General features: G+C 49.1%; 3 protein-coding genes across 7 annotated transcripts; 2 read left to right on the top strand and 1 right to left on the bottom strand.

The window, feature by feature from the left end:
• Positions 1–309: 309 nt before the first annotated feature.
• On the top strand, positions 310–6674 carry USF1 (upstream transcription factor 1). Of its 2 annotated transcripts, none has more exons than XM_042439874.1 (11): positions 310–506; positions 2016–2115; positions 2487–2536; positions 2772–2884; positions 3235–3336; positions 3466–3664; positions 3948–4035; positions 4372–4430; positions 4884–4978; positions 5328–5456; positions 5632–6674. In XM_042439874.1, exons 2-11 carry the CDS (start codon positions 2108–2110, stop codon positions 5716–5718), a joined length of 930 nt encoding a protein of 309 aa, XP_042295808.1. In that variant the 5' UTR covers positions 310–506; positions 2016–2107; the 3' UTR covers positions 5719–6674. The 2 variants fall into 2 exon arrangements, with proteins under 2 accessions (XP_042295808.1, XP_042295807.1); XM_042439873.1 differs by having other exon boundaries at positions 2766–2884; positions 5632–6673.
• A 175-nt stretch (positions 6675–6849) lies between these two features.
• LOC121915546 (immunoglobulin superfamily member 11-like) lies at positions 6850–15795 on the bottom strand. Of its 4 annotated transcripts, none has more exons than XM_042439870.1 (7): positions 11779–12497; positions 10653–11313; positions 10230–10434; positions 9893–10048; positions 8739–8861; positions 7803–7965; positions 6850–7524 (listed from the first exon to the last, which is right to left on the bottom strand). In XM_042439870.1, exons 2-7 carry the CDS (start codon positions 10947–10949, stop codon positions 7200–7202), a joined length of 1269 nt encoding a protein of 422 aa, XP_042295804.1. In that variant the 5' UTR covers positions 10950–11313; positions 11779–12497; the 3' UTR covers positions 6850–7199. The 4 variants fall into 4 exon arrangements, with proteins under 4 accessions (XP_042295804.1, XP_042295802.1, XP_042295803.1 ...); XM_042439868.1 differs by having other exon boundaries at positions 6851–7524; positions 10653–10828; XM_042439869.1 differs by having other exon boundaries at positions 6852–7524; positions 10653–10816.
• On the top strand, positions 12537–16082 carry TSTD1 (thiosulfate sulfurtransferase like domain containing 1). Its single transcript, XM_042439875.1, has 4 exons — positions 12537–12838; positions 13809–13931; positions 14590–14752; positions 15700–16082. The coding sequence occupies exons 1-4, from the start codon at positions 12631–12633 to the stop codon at positions 15752–15754; spliced, it is 549 nt and encodes a 182-aa protein (XP_042295809.1). The 5' UTR covers positions 12537–12630; the 3' UTR covers positions 15755–16082.
• The last annotated feature ends 22 nt before the right edge of the window (positions 16083–16104 follow it).

The following is a 16104-nucleotide window of genomic DNA, read 5'->3' as shown; positions in this document are numbered from 1 at the left end:
CAAGATGGCGCCGCCGGAAGTGCCTCAAATGACCCTTTACCGGCGTTGCTTTCCAAACAGAAACGGAATTTCTCTCAAGTGTGCCAGCCCTCCACGCGAAGTGTCACAAAAGAGTATCAAAACTGTTTTTAAACCGCAGGAGAACGGCGCCTGGGCGGACTCATTTGCGATACCTCCCCAAGATGGCGCCGGCCAAAGGGACGCGCGGAGTCCTTTCCCAAGATGGCGGCGTCTCCGCCTCTTTCTTTCTACTCTAAAAAGGCGGAGGCCGGAAGTGAAGGCCGCGGCGGCTTTCTCGGGACTGTTTCAGGGCCGACGGCTCTCCCGGTTCGAGAAGGAGCTCCGTCGGAGATGAAGGGGAGGCTTTGGGTCACTGTGGCCGGTTCTGGGTGAGGAGAAAGGGCGAAGGAAAGGAGAAAGGAGCGAGGGAGGCGGGGTTCCTGAGTGCGCATGCGCCCATCTCCATGGAGAGCAGAGAAGAAGGGGCAGAGAAGAGGAAGAAGGAGGTGAGTGGGGTCCAGGCCCCTCGGTTGCCATGGAGACGGGAGGGGACACTCTTTGGGGGCTGCACACCAGGCCCACCCCCAATTAGGAATTAGGGGGGCTTAATTAGCAATTATTGCCACTAATTAGGAACAATTAGGAGTTATTATTGCTCCAAATTGGGGGGAGGGGGAGGGGCTTCTACTGCTGGAAACAATATATATATATGTATATATATATATATATATATATAGTATATTTTCCTAGCATTTGTTGTTCTGTTTGGGATGGGAATAACAACAGCCAGTTGTGCCATTTGCTACCAGTGTCATATATATAGTAGTGTCATATATATATATATATATATATATATATATATATAAAATTATATATATATACTATATATATATATATATATATAGTAGTAGTAGTAGTAGAAGGAACATTCCCCAAAAACAGCCAAAAGTGCACAGTTGAAAACCTACCTAGCTTTCTTTCTGTCTATTGTTTTTAATATATAGATGTACACACACCTATGAATACATACAGAACAGGGTGCCCCCCATATATACATGTGTGTGTGTGTATACACATATATATACACACACACGCACACATAAATGTTTCAATAAATACACACAGACACACGTGTACATACCTACAGTGTTCCAAACATATATATGTGCATGTGTGTATATATGTGTACAGTATATATTTATACAGTATATGTATGTATATGTGTATATATATACATCCATATATATATATACAGTATATATATGTACACACACAGACATACTGGGTGTCCCCATTACACATATATACAGGGTGTCCTAAACACACACATGGGTGCCCCATATATGTGTGTGTGTGTAGACACACATGCGCACACACACACACACATATGTGTGTGTGTGTGTATATATATATATATACATATATACACACATATATGCATACATACAGAGTATCACACACCCACACGCACCTATATAAATACACTCACACATATACATACATACATACATATAGAGTGTCCTAGATATAATAATAATAATAATAATAATAATAATAATAATAATAATAGGATTTATTTATATCTTGCCCAATACACACATACACACACACACACACATATACATGTATATACATACATACAGAGCATCGCAAATAGATATAGATATAGATATATATGCACACACACACATACATACAGTGTGTTCCCTTGGAGAGTCTTTGGAAGTTTCAGCTCCAAATGAATTCCTCCTTGTAATTTGCAGCCAGCCCTTGTTCTCTCAGCTGAGCTGGAGATTTGCCCCCAGCCCTTCCTTTGCATCTGGAGCTGAGCCCCCCAAAAAGAGAGGCATTTCCACCTTCATCTCCCACCTGGAGATACTCAGGGCAAGGCCTTGGGATATGGCAGCCGTATTCCCTTTGCAGGTTAATGTTGTCAATGCATGTAATACTGGGCGTTATGTAAATATCAGTAGCACATCAACCCTTCCTTCATGGTCTCTGTCTCTCCTCTCCAGGCTTAGACCAAGCGACATTGAAGAAGCGGAAGACAAAAAAGCCCTCCTGTACCTTCAGGCTCTGGTCTTCTGATGCATAACGGGGCAAAGAAATGAAGGGGTGAGAATGTACATCTGGATATCAGTCACAGGATCATAGAAGGCAAAGGGGTACCAAGGGATCATCCAGTCCAGCCTCCACTAATGTAGGAACGCCACAGCATTTTAGAGACCAAGAAAGTGAATTTATTGAGGGCAACCATGTGATATTTGAGACCAGAGTAGAGAGGACCCTGTCTCTCAGGTATCCACTTGCGCAGTCTCTGGAGTCTGGGGTACCAGGAGCAGGACTAGTCTTACTATTGGCTCCGTTGAAACAAGAGGAGTCCCCTTCCTGTTGGGGAGAAGGAGATGGAGGTGCAAAAATAGGGAGGAAGGAGTTGACCCACACTTTCCCCTCTAATCTGTCTCCTTGTTTCTCCCCCTTGGCAGGCAGCAGAAGGCAACAGAGACAGAAGAGGGCACTGTGCAAATTCAAGAAGGTGAGTGGAACCACTACCCCTCCAATGCCGATTGGGAATGCCAGCCCTAGCCTTCCACAGTTGTCCAAAAGTAGACCTGCACACTTTGTCCTTTACTTTCTCAATCCTCTGGGGATTCAGACTCAGTTGTGGGGATTGCCACTTTCTTGTCAGCGTGAAAGGCTTGTCTTTGTCTCTCCCTCTTTCTCTCTGCCTTCCCTTCCGGCATCCTTTTCCTTCCTTCCTGAAGGCGCAGTGGCGACAGGCGAGGATCCCACCAGCGTGGCCATCGCCAGCATCCAGTCAGCGGCCACCTTTTCGGACCCCAACATCAAATACGTCTTCCGAACAGAGAATGGGGGCGCTCAGGTGAGGAGGGGTTCTGTCTGCTTGTGGTTTCACTACTTCCCTCTTGTTGTCATTGTGGGCCTTCAAGTCGTTTCTGACTTACGGCAGCCCTAAGGCAAGTCTGGGACAAGGTTTTCATGGCAGAATTTGTTCAGAGGTCGTTTGTCTTCCTCTGAGGCTGAGGGAGTGTGCCTTCCCCAAGTGGGTTTTCATGGCCAAGCAAGGGTTCTAACCCAAGCCTCCTAGAGTCCTAGGCCAACACTCAAACTGCTACATCTTGCTGGCTCTCTTGGCTAATGCATATATCAAAGGGTGAGATTGTGTGGCCCATAAGCCTCTTGTTCTAACTGGGTTTGTTCTCACACCCGCAGCTGATGTACAGGGTGATTCAAGTGGCTGAAGGGCAGCTGGATGGGCAGACCGAGGGCTCCGGTGCCATCAGCGGCTATCCAGCGACCCAGTCCATGACCCAGGTAGGTCCAGGCAAGCGGCAGGAGGAATTTATTTCAGTTTTATGCCACCTTTCTTAAGACTTGTAGGATTCTATAGGTCAGCGTTGCCCTTGTTTGGCCCTGTTCTTATGCCCTCCCCTCTTCTCCCAGGCGGTCATCCAGGGGGCCTTCACGAGCGAAGATGCTGTCGAGACAGAAGCCACGGCCACAGAGACCCACTATGCCTACTACCCTGCCACTGCTGTGGCTGACTCCAGCACATCTGCCGGGGCAGGGACCACAGCCACTGCTGTGGTCACCACCCAGAACTCAGATGCCCTGCTGGGGCAAGCCACGCCAACCGGCACAGGTCAGTCCAGTTCCAGGGGCTGGTAGGGGTTGTGCATGAGATTACTAGCTCCTCCTGTGGAATTCTGGGATTTGCAGTTTAAGGAAGGCCATTTGGAATACTCAGCCAGAGAGCTTTTAGGCCTTCCTACACTACAAACCCCAGAATTCCACAGGAGGCAAACATAGTGGAGTCTCCTTCCTGGATAGTTTTCTTTCTCCATGCCACACCACTGTTGTCCACTTCTACAAGGATTTACCTTTCTTTCTGAAAATGTCCCTGTCTTTTATTTTCAATCTTCCAGGGCAGTTTTTTGTCATGATGTCGCCGCAGGAGGTCCTGCAGAGTGGGACGCAGAGGTCAATTGCACCCAGGACTCACCCTTACTCGCCGTGAGTGCCCTCTGGACTCTCTGGAGGAATGACCCCCACATTCCTGTGTTACCACTTCATTTGCTTGGTTTGGTTTCCATTGTATCCTGGCCTACATTGGGGGATATGAGGGTGACGTACAATAGGGTCAGTGCTGGAATAGTTTAAAACAGCAAGAATAATTTTAAGGGTAAAAGTTTATTGGACCATTTAACACTCCAAGCCAGGCATTTTAAAACCAGTTAAAACAATTTAAAATAACGTAAACCATGTTGTTAACTGCCATCAAGTCAACTTTGACGAATGGCTAGGGATCGGTGCGTGGGGACACTAAACTCTGGCTTTTGCTCTCCTTAGGAAGTCTGAAGCCCCACGGACGACTCGGGACGAGAAGCGGCGGGCGCAACACAACGAGGGTAAGGAGGAATGGGTCTGCTAGCAAATGCTATCCTGGAATTTTGTTTTTAAAGGGCGCAACTGTAAACCTCTAGATGGGAAGCCAGATGGTCTGATCCAGGCTTAGCGTGTACAAAAAACCTCTCTTATTATTGGTTGTTAAATGTCTTAGAGTTGCCTTTGCTTTTGGAAACTCAGGGTAGCAGCTGCGAAGGTTTCTTCAATGGAGTCGGCACAGCCTTCCTCTTTGCCTACTACTTTTTCCACATTGTTGTTGGTGGTGTTATTGTGTGCCTTGAAGTCATTTCTGATTCACAGCAGCCTTAACAAGAAGCTGTGGCAGAGTTTTCTGGGCAGAATTTGTTCAGAGGCGGTTTGCCTTCCTCTGAAGCTGGGAGATAAGTGACTTGTCACCCGATGAGCTTCCATGGCCAAGCCGGACATAACGGTTGGGATTTGCTCCTGTCTCACAGTGGAGCGCCGACGCAGGGACAAAATCAACAATTGGATTGTGCAGCTGTCCAAGATTATCCCTGACTGCTCCATGGAGAACACCAAGTCTGGACAGGTAAGGGGAACACTTTTGATGGCTATGGGTCAGGCTAGAGACGATCTCCCCATGGCGGTCTACCTTCTCCCACCCCAGGGCTGATCCCAGGTTCCAGAGGAATCCCATAAAGTTGTGCACCCTGGTATCATGTGTCCGAAGCCTCCAAACTGTGCTTCTTGCTGCGTCAGTTGAACTCAAACACAGTTTGTTGGGCTTCAGGGGAACAATATATTCATTCTGGAATCTTGCTATTGTTGTGCTGGGGTGTGTGTGTGTGCTTTTTGGAGGGGGACAAGCGATAGGATCCAATCTAGGGCCCTTAGTCCCCCCTCCCCAGTCTTTGACTGAGCCTCTGCTTCCTCCACAGAGCAAAGGGGGCATCCTCTCCAAGGCTTGCGACTACATCCAGGAGCTGCGACAGAGCAACATCCGCCTCTCTGAGGAGCTGCAGAGCCTGGATCAGCTCCACATGGACAATGAGGTCTTGCGCCAGCAGGTACGGCCGGAGCACCCCCATGCCCTCCACTACTTGCCACCTGAATTTGAAATGGGGATAAATGTGTTGCAGCTTTGTTCCTAGGGAATGGTAGGTGGGGAGACCATAGAGCCCAAAATCCAGGGTGCACCTCCTCTCTGCTTATCTTGTAACCTGTCCCCTGCTTTCTCTGCAGGTTGAAGACCTGAAGAACAAGAACTTGATCTTGCGAGCGCAGCTGCGCCAGCATGGGGTGGAGGTGATCATCAAGGACTCACATTGATGCCCCCGCCACTTTTTGGAGGAGGGCTCTGCTCTGCTCAGGCCTCTTTGCCACAGTGGAAGATGAGGAGAGGGTTGGTCTCTTTGCCCCACGGAGACGCCTGCACCCTCTTTGTTGTACAGAACCCGAAAACAGCGCCCCAGGGCTAGGGGTGGCGGAGGCAGCAGCCGCAGCCAAGGGCTCAGCCCCGGACATTCACCCCCTGCCCCAAGGTCCCTGTTCGGCCCCGGCTTTTGGCTTTGCCCCTCACGACAAAGAACTGCTCCTTGGTTTTACAACTTTCACCAACGAGGCCTGAGCTGGGTCCTTCTCCCTCTGCGTGCAACCCCCCTTCCTTGCTCAGCGCCACCACGCTCCGCGTCCACGCCGGCACGTATGGGCACACGCATGCGGAATCACATAGCCATGTTGCACGCCCCTCTAGACCCACTCATATACACACATGCCCTGGACTCCCCGGCCTGCCCATCTCTTCAGGCACCTGCTCCCAGTAAAGCTGAGCTCAGTCCAGCCTCCTCCTGCTGGACCTTCTCCTTCTTAGCCACTCCTTCTGGGCCTTGCCATCTCCGGTTTTCCCTTTTGAATGGGGACACCAACAGCTTGCCTTGGCCTCCCTTCTCCCTTGACAGGCCTTGCATCCCCTCCCAGGCTTGCGATAGGAACAGACCTCCCATGACTATTATTATTATTATTATTATTATTATTATTATTATTATTTTGCTCTGCGCCCCTGAAGATAATTAACGTTGCCCTAGAGCCCCAGAAGCTGAGTGCCAAGGAGCTGGGAGGGCCTGGCACAGTCGCTGCCATCTCTCTTGGAGGTGAACTGGAGCCCCTCTGCCTAGGATGGGGGGCACACACCTTCTCTTTCTCTCCCTGTCTTTCTCTTTTTAAGAAAAGAATAATAAATCTCTGAACTTAAAAACAGGAAAGTAGCGGAAGAGCAGCGTGGGGTGTATTCTTTTCTGTGTTGTGGTTTCTCTCCTGTGGCTACTAGCTGGCTGGATGTGACTAGTAGTAGAGTAGCTTTAGTCTTCTGTGTGTGACTGGTGGGCAGCATGTTGGCTTTGGCCGTGTGTTGCGAGGTGGTCTTTCCTCACTTTTGGCCGAGCGATGGGGGAAGCAATGTTAAAATGGACCCATTGATTCAGGAGGGTGGCCACTTTGAAGGTGAGCATGGGGAAGCCCATTGAGCGTATGTAAGATTTATATGTGTGTATGTTTGTATATGTGAGCAGACGTGGTTTCGGCTTAACATCTAGCATTTAATAGCATCACTCTCAGTCTCAGGTTTGGGCCTGGGATGATCCCGAACAGGCAACCGGAGTAGTTTCTAAGCACAAAGGCTGGATTTTTTATTGTGAAAAGCACAGAATCCAGGAGCATTGTGTCTCCATCTTGGGAGCTGTCCACAGATCAACCCCACAGGTCTGTACTCTCAGGTGGAGTCTTTCCAGCCATCCTGGACTTGGCAGCAAGCCCTAGACTAGGAATCCGGTGGGTTTGGGGAAATGGCCAGGCATGGGGTGCTTCTCTTCGCTCCCTCCGGATGAGGACTCCTGCTCTTCGGAGCCACTGGGCCGCCTCCATCTTCCCTGGCCGGCCGGCGTGGGCCGACGGAAGCCCCCTGGCAGCGGGGCCTGGCTCGCATTCCCCGGTTCAGGCCTCCACTCGCGGTGGGCATAGGTAGTGTTGGGGGTGGAGCTGGTGAAGATCCAGAGGGGCTTGGCAACAGGGTTGGCAGTGGTGCCCTCTCCGGACGGGCTCTTGGCCACTATCAGGCGCCCCAAAGAAAAGTTGTCAATCCTGCGGAGGAACGGGAGGGTTGGGGAATGCCAGGCTTAGCTGAGAAGAGCAGCGGGCAAAGTGTGCCCCTAAAGCCACATACAGCCCCCAAGAATCTATAGACCCTCCCTTTATATACCATTGGCCCTCCACATTTGCAGTTTTGAAATGTGGCAATCTTCCTTTGAGACACATCTTTTGATTTTCCCTGTGGGTTCCATGGGATGCTCCCCGTCTTTTCCTCTCTCTTGGATCATCCCTTGACCTCCCCAAAAGCGTCCCTTTTTGCTGGCACTTACCTAATTTCGTTATGAGAGTCGTCCTCGTCGCTGTCCGCTTCTCTCCACTTTCGGATGCCGTAGCGATGGAGCCACAGGACCAAGGCAAAGAGGGTGAGGAGCACCAGCCCCATGGTCAGCATCAGGGTGATGCCCACCACTAAAGAGGTGGCACCATCCGGGGCTGGAACGCAAGGGCAAAAACGTGTGTGTCAGAGGATGAGTTCCCATTATTCCTTTGCTTCACAATTCCTTTACATCTTGCGATTGTGTTTCGTTCCTCCCATTTCCATTTTCCTCTTTTCATTACAATCTCAATTCAGATCCAAATTTAAAATCTCTATTTCAGTCTCAAACATATTTTCATTTTTCCCCACCTTTAGATTTCGCTCCCAATTTCACAGTTCCTTCCTTCTTTATTTTGTCCTTTACCTTTCGATTGCAGTCTTAGTTTTCTAACAATTTCTTCTCTAACCCCCAAATGTCTTCCCAGTATTTGAATAATCACAATTCTCAGTCATCGCAATTCTGGGGTTTGTAGTTTAATGAGGCCTAAGACTCTCTGGCTGAAATTCTGAATTGTATCTTAGAATTTTGGAGTTCTAAATTCTAAGCAATCCCTGCATAAACTACAAATCCCAGGATTCCACACAACGGCATGGCAGTTAGAGTGGAATCATAGGGCTATAAAAGTATAGTAGAGAAATAGGTAGCTGCAAAGACCTGCCTGGAAAGCCTTTGCAAGTTGCAGAAGCTAATCAGTTAAGCCTTGCAAAAGGATTGCACGGTGTTGCTCTTCTAGCTGAGCTGGACATTCACACCCAGACCTTCCCAAACTTAGACTCCGCTCCAAAATGGAAGAATGGCCCCTGAGAACTGGAGAGAGCTGGCAAACGTGGCCTGGGTTCAAGTGTCAGCATTGGGCAAAGGCACCTTGGCCTCCCCAGGGCTACTCACTGACATGGATGTGGAGCTCCAATGCGCAGGAGATGGAGCCCAGCATGTTGGAGGCCGTGCAGCGGTAAAGGCCAGAGGCGTCCGCCGTCAGGTTGCGCAAAGTCAGAAGGGCCCGGCGGTCGTCTGGATTAGAGAAGGAAAGAACCAGGTGAGAAAAAGAGAGGTTTGGCTGCAAGGTGGCCCTGCGTTCTCTTATTCTGCCTGGCAGTGGGGTATATTGGCAGTGTAGTGGTATATGTGGGGCAGACCCCTCCCCATGCACCCTTGAAATAACCCTTGGCCCTTTATCCAATCCTCTGTCTCTCAGACTGGCCCACCTTGCAGGGCTGTTGGGAGGATAAATTGGAAAGGAGGACCACATAATGGTGTCTGGAGGAAAAGTGGGATCACAGAGGTAGCTGACAGTGATGGATATCGTGTTATCAATGGGGGCTGGACGTCAGTCAATACAAGTTGAGTCTCCTTCACCCCAAAACCCCCAAATATTCTTAAACCCCAAACTTCTGGGTGACAGATTGTGGTGCCTTTGCTTTCTGATGGTCCAATGTACATACAACTGGCATGCGCAAATTTGGTTTCATGCCCAAAGTTATTAAAAATATTGTGTCGAGTCTCCCTTATCTGGAATTCCAAACTGTTCCAAACCCCAAAACTGCTTTCTATGGCCGGCTGATGCCTTTGCGCTCTCCCAGTTCAATTTGTTGCGCAGTTTGTTTTATGCACAAAATGATTTGTAAAAATATTGCGCGTACAGTAACCTCCAGGCGATGTGTATGTGTCATGCATAGGAAACATACAATGAATGTTGTATTTGGACTTGGGTTTCATCTCCAAGATCTCTTAGTATGTCTATGCAAATGTTCCAAATTCCCAAACGTTTCTGGTCCCAAGCATTTTGGATAATGAGGGAGACTCTGCTTTTAAGGGAGACTTAAATTTTTAGCGGACTTTAAGCATGCTGGAAACAGAACAGTTTTGCAATGATGGAATGACTATCACACCACAGTCCCATGCGCAATGGCACCAACATGGGCAATGTTCAGGGATTCTGGGAGCTGAAGTGCAAAAATGGTAGAGAGCCACTGCTGGAGCAGAACTGTGCCAAATGCGCATAACATGGCGGCATCCTCATCCACCTTGGAGGCTCTGCCTACCTTCATAGGTCATCACCATCGGCTGTGAGTCCGGAGGGATCTTCTCCCAGGTGAAGGTGGGCATGGGCATCCCTTCGCCCACCGTGCAAGAGAACTGGAGGCTGCCACCCTCCTCCTGGCTGCCTTCCCTGGAGCACTTCGGACTAGAAGGTGGGACTGTGGGAGACAGAACAGAGAAATCCAGCTCACATCTGTAAACTCTGCTTCTCAAGTTTGCTGCAAGGGGTTGAACCCCTCGTGTTCCCAAATTTTCTGCCGAAGAAGCGATGCCCCAGAGGTGCCAAGGGATTTCTTCAACCAGGCTCACATCAAATTGCAAGGTTTGACTCCTCCGTACCGAAGACGGTGAGCTGGACCACCCCGATGTTGGGCACGGCAGCGTCCGGTGGGTTGATCACGCTGCATTGGTACCGTCCGCTGTCTGTGCCGCGCGTGTCGTTGAGGACGATGGTGGCGCTCTTGCTGGGCGAGAAGGCAAACGCCACCCGGCCGGCGTAGTCTGACATGCTTTCCACCACTTCACCCCGCTCATACGCCAACACCTGCCAAGGAGAGTTGGAAAGGAGAGGTTTTTGGACAGCGATGCAAAGGTAAGATGGAGGATGCGATGGGCAAGAAGCGCCATTTGATAGTCTTACCCTTCCCTTATTTAATTGCGGGGATTTCTAACGCCACCTTCTCCCCATTTGCTTCTTAAGCGTTTTACCATCCTATTCCATCCCTCCCCACCATTTGTTTGGACCAAAGGAAGGGGACTCGCCTGCTGCGGGCGGCGTGGGTCCGAATTGGGGGTGACGGTCCAGATGACGTTGAGGCGGTCAAGCGGGGCCCAAGTGTGGAAGGAGCAGGGCAGGAGGGCACTGCCCCCCTGGACCACCTGGATGCTGTTGGCCACCACAGACACCTTCACGGCCCCCGAAAAGCCTGGAAGGGAAGCTGGAGAAAGTGACCTGTCTTGGCTGAACCTCCTAGTGCCATCCCAGTCCACTCTGGGTTTTGGTACGAAATATAAGGATACTCTCTTTGTCTCTCTCTCTCTGGCATTGAGCATTGGCATAGTGATCTGAGAGCTGGACTTAGAGACCAGGGTTTGATTCCCAACTCGGCCCTAAAACCAACTGGCTGACCTTAGGCAAGTCACACTCTCTCAGCCTGAAAGCAACAGTCAACCTCCAGGCAAAGCTAGGTAAGAAAGCCACTGATAGATAGCTTTGTCTTAGGGATCTCCAGGACAATGGTCCTGTGTGATGTTTTCCTCCGCGGCAAAAAAGTGTGGACGCGTTTCCTTGAATGGGAACGAGGCTTTGGCCGGGTTCCCATGCCGGAGGATTAATGAACTGGAGCGCCGTGTGACATCTTGTCAAGGGTAATTGGCGATAATTGGGAAGGAGGAGGAGGACCCACTGCGTCTGGGTTGTCTCCTGTAAAAGAGAGAGGCATGCAAAGCAACTTTGCAAAAAGGAGCTAAAGCCCTTCTCCTTTTGCACCATGTTAGCTAGATTTCCATGGCTTCTTCCATTGGCAAGTCATGAGTTATATTTGGGAAGTAACTTTGCAAAAAGGAACTAAATGCTTTCTTTCTTTGCACTATCTTAGCTTGCTTTCCATGGCTTGCTCCACTGGCCAGTCACTGGTTGCATTTAGGAAGTAACTTTGCCAAACAAGGGACTAAATCTCTCCTTCTTTTGCCCTTCCAGGGATTTCTCTTCCAACTTTAAGAGTCTTATTGGAGTCCGGATGGCCCCTGTCCCAGGGATTGGGAGTTCCTGCATGGCCAAAGGGTGTCCAACGGGGTGACCTTTGGGCCCCTTCTTTCCAGCCTTAAGATTCTCTGGTTCTATGTTCTCATGCGCATCCCAATCTCCCCACCTTCACCCCACAAATACCTGCCATGGAGCCAAGGAGGGTCCACAAAACGGAGAGAGAAATGGGCCACAAAGGCCACATCCGGCCTTCTTTTGCGATGCCCATGGTTGTCCAGAATGGCCAGTTCAGCTGACCGCCGGTGCCTCCATGCCACCCGCCTTCTGCCCAACTCTGCACCCAAACCCACCATCCTCTCCTCCTCCCCTTTTCCTCTGTCCATTGTCTCCTCCATCCTTTTCCTGGCCTCTCTTTGCCCTCTTTCAGTGGCACACACTTGGCATTCCTCCCTTGGCTGTGCCAGCCCATCTCCTCCACTCCTTAGATGCCCAGGAGCTGAATTCAAATGCAGACACACACATACCCCCCCCCACAAAAAAACCATGGCCCACTTCTTGATAGAGACATTGGCATTGTTGCAATTCTTATATACAATATATTGTTGTCGTTGTGTACCTACAAGTTGTTTCCGACTTATCGCAACCCTATTCTGGGCAAGATTTGTTCAGGGGGGGTTTGCCTTGGCTTCGCTCTGAGGCTGAGAGAGTGTGACCTGGGTTTCCACGCTGGAGCCAGGGTTTGAACCTGGGTCCCCAAGGCTCGAAACTTTGCAAGACCATGGGACCTTTAACCATTTTAACCTTCTTTTAGAGGTCCAGAAAGGGACACTTAACTTGGCTGCAGTCCTTCCTGGAGGCTTTTCCACCCCATATATTTAGAAGGCCCTCCTAAAACTACAAATCCCAGGCTTCCATAGCAGTTGAAGCAGTGTCAGAGTGCATTAACTCTGCAATGTGGATGCAGCCCCTGGGGTTTTTTGCTGCTTAAGAGAAGAGCAGAGGAGCAGGAGGGAAGGAAAAAGTTGGCAACCTGACATGAAGCATATGGGGCTGGACTTTGGAGACGGTCCCTGGCAGAGCAGCCAATCAGAGGCGTTCTTCCTTATATGGGCAGGGCCAGGCACCTGGGTCCCAGGGATGGCGTTGAGTGGCGTCCAGACGTTGCTGCAGACACGTGTCAGGACCCAAGTGGAGCTTATTGCACGTCTGAAAGGAACCCCAGTTCTTTGCAACATGGAAAAAGGTAAGAGATGGAGAGAGGATGCCTTTCCCTAAAAGGGACTTGGACCTTTCTGGACTTTTAATCATGCAATTAATAATAATAACAATGATAGTAATGATATTAATGATGTTCCTTTAAGCAGCAAATAGGTGCCCAGGTCAGGATGCATCAGGCTGAGACCTGTTTGGCTTCTTGCACTTTGCAGGCACTTGGGGAAAGTAAACTTTCTGCATTGCAACACCCAGAATCCCCCCCCAAAGTCTTTTCCAAGGCCTGGATTAATAGGGAAACTTGGAAAGGTGAAACAAAGAACAACTCCTGGGAAAGATGTTCTGGTTTTGCAATGAAGCAGTGCCTATCATGAGCCACTTTGGTGGGGGATGCTGGGTATTGGAGTGCGTCTATACCTGGAGGGCTTGTTGTTGCTTTTGTTGGGTGCCTTGCAACAATTAAAAAGAGCCTACCACGCTTTAAAAAGCCATTAAATGATCAATTAGTTGGAGACATCTTTCAATGCAAAGCTTTGTTCAAACAATATTAAATACATTGCATATATATATATATATATATATATGCATTTTCTTGAAGAAAGCAGAAGAGCAGGGCTGCTTATCGAAATATGGCAACCCTTAATCCATACAGATTCTCTGGCCGCATTTGCAAAGGAGACCTGTAGCTGGAAAAGAGTTCGAGGTTTGTTTTCAAGCCCTAAAGTAAGGGACTACGGCTGCGGCTGCACTGCAAAAATAATCCAGTTTGACGCCACTTTGGCTCTATGTTACGCCATTCTGGAAAATGCAGTTTGTGGGTTATTTAGCCTTCTCTGTCAAAGAGTTTTGCTGCCGCAACAAACTACAATTCCCATAATTCTGTCGCATGGACAGTTAAAGCGGCGTCAAACTGGATTATATCTGCAGTCCGGATGCATTTTAAGGAAGAACCTGGAACATGGGAGAGATTGTTTTAAACAAGGATTTCTTTTCTTTTTCAGCCAAGACGATTTCTTACGAGGACCTGAGAAAACTGCTTGACCAGAAGAAGGTCCGGATTTTCGACGTCCGGTCGGCTGAAGAAGTCGCCAAGGGGCGCATTGCGCACTCTGTTCATATCCCAGGTGAGACAGTGCCATCAATGTGAGAAAGTTTGGCACATCAGAGATGAGACCCAAATCTAATTTATATTTTATATGCACCTTATTATGCGCATAGCCTGAAAGCATTCAAAAAACATTGTGTTAGTCTGGAAAACATTGTGTTCAGGATGCAGTAGTAGTAGTAGTAGTACAGTGGTGCCTCGGGTTACGAAATTAATTCGTTCCGCGGCTAATTTCGTAACCCGAAAAACCTTCGTAACCCAAATTGCCATAGGCGCTAATGGGGAAAAAAGCCGCGGCTCTGCCGCGGCTCCATTTAAACAGCGCCGGAGTTTTTTCGTAACCCGAAAAAACTTTCGTAACCCGAAACAATAAATCCCTATGGGATTTTTTCGTATCCCGAAAAATTCGTAACCTGGGTATTTCGTATCCCGAGGTACCACTGTAGTAGTAATAGTAGTATTGGCATCTTGTTCAGTCTATATAACAAGAAAACCTCTCCAGCCCCTAAATAGAGGGACGTCTGACAATAAGGGAAACATGGCAACCCTGCCAATGAATTGCAGCACTGACCATCAGCCTCGTTGAGCTTTGCACCCCGCAAAACATCGAACGGGGATTGTTATGGCCCATCTTAGCAAATAACCCGACCACCATGCTTTCCGTTGTTTCCCTTCAGTCGGAGAAGTCGAGGAGGCTTTCAAGATGGATCCGGAGGCATTCAAAGCCAAGTACGGCGTGGAGAAGCCGCAAGCGGAAGAGGAGAACCTGGTTTTCCATTGCCAGATGGGGAAACGTGGGGCCCGGGCGACCGAAATTGCCACCGCCCTGGGCTATGCCAAGTAAGCCTGTCTCCTCTTTTTGGGTAGGGAAAACCCTCTGTGCCAAAAGGTGCCAAGCAGAGGAGACTCATCAGTTGCATCCATGCCCAGTCTTCCTTTCCATTCTGGGTCCAGGGTCCAAATAAAGTCACTAGGCTTGAACATTTTAAAAGCCATTTTTCAAAACCAGAAGCCCTTCAAATGCCTTGAGCCTTTGCTGTCCCACTTTTCCAGCTGCTCCTAAAATGTCCCAGTTTCTCTCTCCTCCTCCTCCTTTGCCTTGCTGCAAACTGACCTCAAAGTGCAAAAGTGGTTTGCATGCAGTTAGCAAATGGGGGAAGAGGGGGCATAATCTTGCCCTTCCCTGTTGTGGTTATGGTTGTTGTGTGCCTTCAAGTCCATCCCAACTTATGGCAACCCTAAGGCGAACCCATCACAGGGTTTTCTTGGCAAGGTTTGTTCAGAGGAGGTTTGCCATGGCTTTCCCCTGAGGCTGAGAGAGCATGCCTTGACCAAAGTCAGCCAGTGGGTTTCGTGGCCGAGCTGGGATTCGAACCCTGGTCTCCGGAGCCAAAGTCCGACACTCAAACCATTCCTCCCCCTTGGCTCCCATGCCCTTCCCAGTTGGCTCAGGCAGAAGCAAACTGCTTGTCTGTTCCTTCCTCATTGATAAACCTTGCTCTCTCGACTGTGTTTTGATGTTGCTTGGATGCATGTACCTTTGGTTTTCATCTGTGTAATATTGGAAGGTATGGAAATGGACCTCTGGCTCTTTTCGGTCAGCAACTCCTGGAAGTGGTTGCCGATGCAAAAACGTTCCCATCCCTCTTTAGCTATTTTCCTCCAGGTCCCTCTAAATTTATGAGCATTGGCTGCTTGCGTTTGGTGTCAGGTCTGGACCTGATTTTCCTGTTTGTCCACCCATTAATACCTGTGTTTTTGGGTTGCTCTTCTTCCTCTCCTTCCAGGGCCCGCAATTTCGCCGGAGGCTACCAAGAATGGTCAGAGAAAGGAGGAAAGTGAAGCACGGTCAGATCGTCCGTTTCCAGCATCTCCTTGGCTTTTCTCCTCCCGAAGATGGGGCTCCTCTTTTCCTTTCCTCTTGGGTTTTTGTTCCTCCTGCAAAACGGAAATGCCAATGTTTTTGCTTAGCTGGGCTCTAAATAGTAATACTCTTATTGCTCTTGCAATACTAAGGAAGATCCCCAGGTTGGGCTTGTGCTGCTGGAACATTTTCCTCTGCAGGGCTTTATAATATCTTTCCCGGATCCATCTCTTGAATCCGTTTTTCCATTTGTCTTATTTATTCAAAGAATGCATTAGTAGGGCATTAAAAATAACAATAATCTCATTGCTTTCCAAAACTTGTGGGT

This window comes from Sceloporus undulatus, chromosome 9 (assembly GCF_019175285.1).
Source record: "Sceloporus undulatus isolate JIND9_A2432 ecotype Alabama chromosome 9, SceUnd_v1.1, whole genome shotgun sequence".
NCBI classification, from domain to species: Eukaryota; Metazoa; Chordata; class Lepidosauria; order Squamata; family Phrynosomatidae; genus Sceloporus; species Sceloporus undulatus.
Note: the sequence above shows the minus strand (reverse complement) of the source record. Positions and strands in the feature narration are given on the sequence as shown.

Bases quoted from the DNA above. Each gene is read 5' to 3' on its own strand.
- USF1 (XM_042439873.1), top strand. The intron at 4,036-4,371 runs GTGAGTGCCCTC...TGCTCTCCTTAG, and splicing joins AGGACTCACCCTTACTCGCC to GAAGTCTGAAGCCCCACGGA. The intron at 4,431-4,883 runs GTAAGGAGGAAT...CCTGTCTCACAG, and splicing joins GCGGGCGCAACACAACGAGG to TGGAGCGCCGACGCAGGGAC.
- LOC121915546 (XM_042439868.1), bottom strand. From the start codon at position 12,064: ATGGGCTGGCACAGCCAAGGGAGGAATGCCAAGTGTGTGCCACTGAAA. The intron at 8,862-9,892 runs GTAGGCAGAGCC...TCTCTAATCCAG, and splicing joins GATGGTGATGACCTATGAAG to ACGACCGCCGGGCCCTTCTG. The intron at 7,525-7,802 runs GTAAGTGCCAGC...GTTCCTCCGCAG, and splicing joins GACTCTCATAACGAAATTAG to GATTGACAACTTTTCTTTGG.
- TSTD1 (XM_042439875.1), top strand. From the start codon at position 12,631: ATGAAGCATATGGGGCTGGACTTTGGAGACGGTCCCTGGCAGAGCAGC. The intron at 12,839-13,808 runs GTAAGAGATGGA...TTTCTTTTTCAG, and splicing joins TCTTTGCAACATGGAAAAAG to CCAAGACGATTTCTTACGAG. The intron at 13,932-14,589 runs GTGAGACAGTGC...GTTTCCCTTCAG, and splicing joins GCACTCTGTTCATATCCCAG to TCGGAGAAGTCGAGGAGGCT.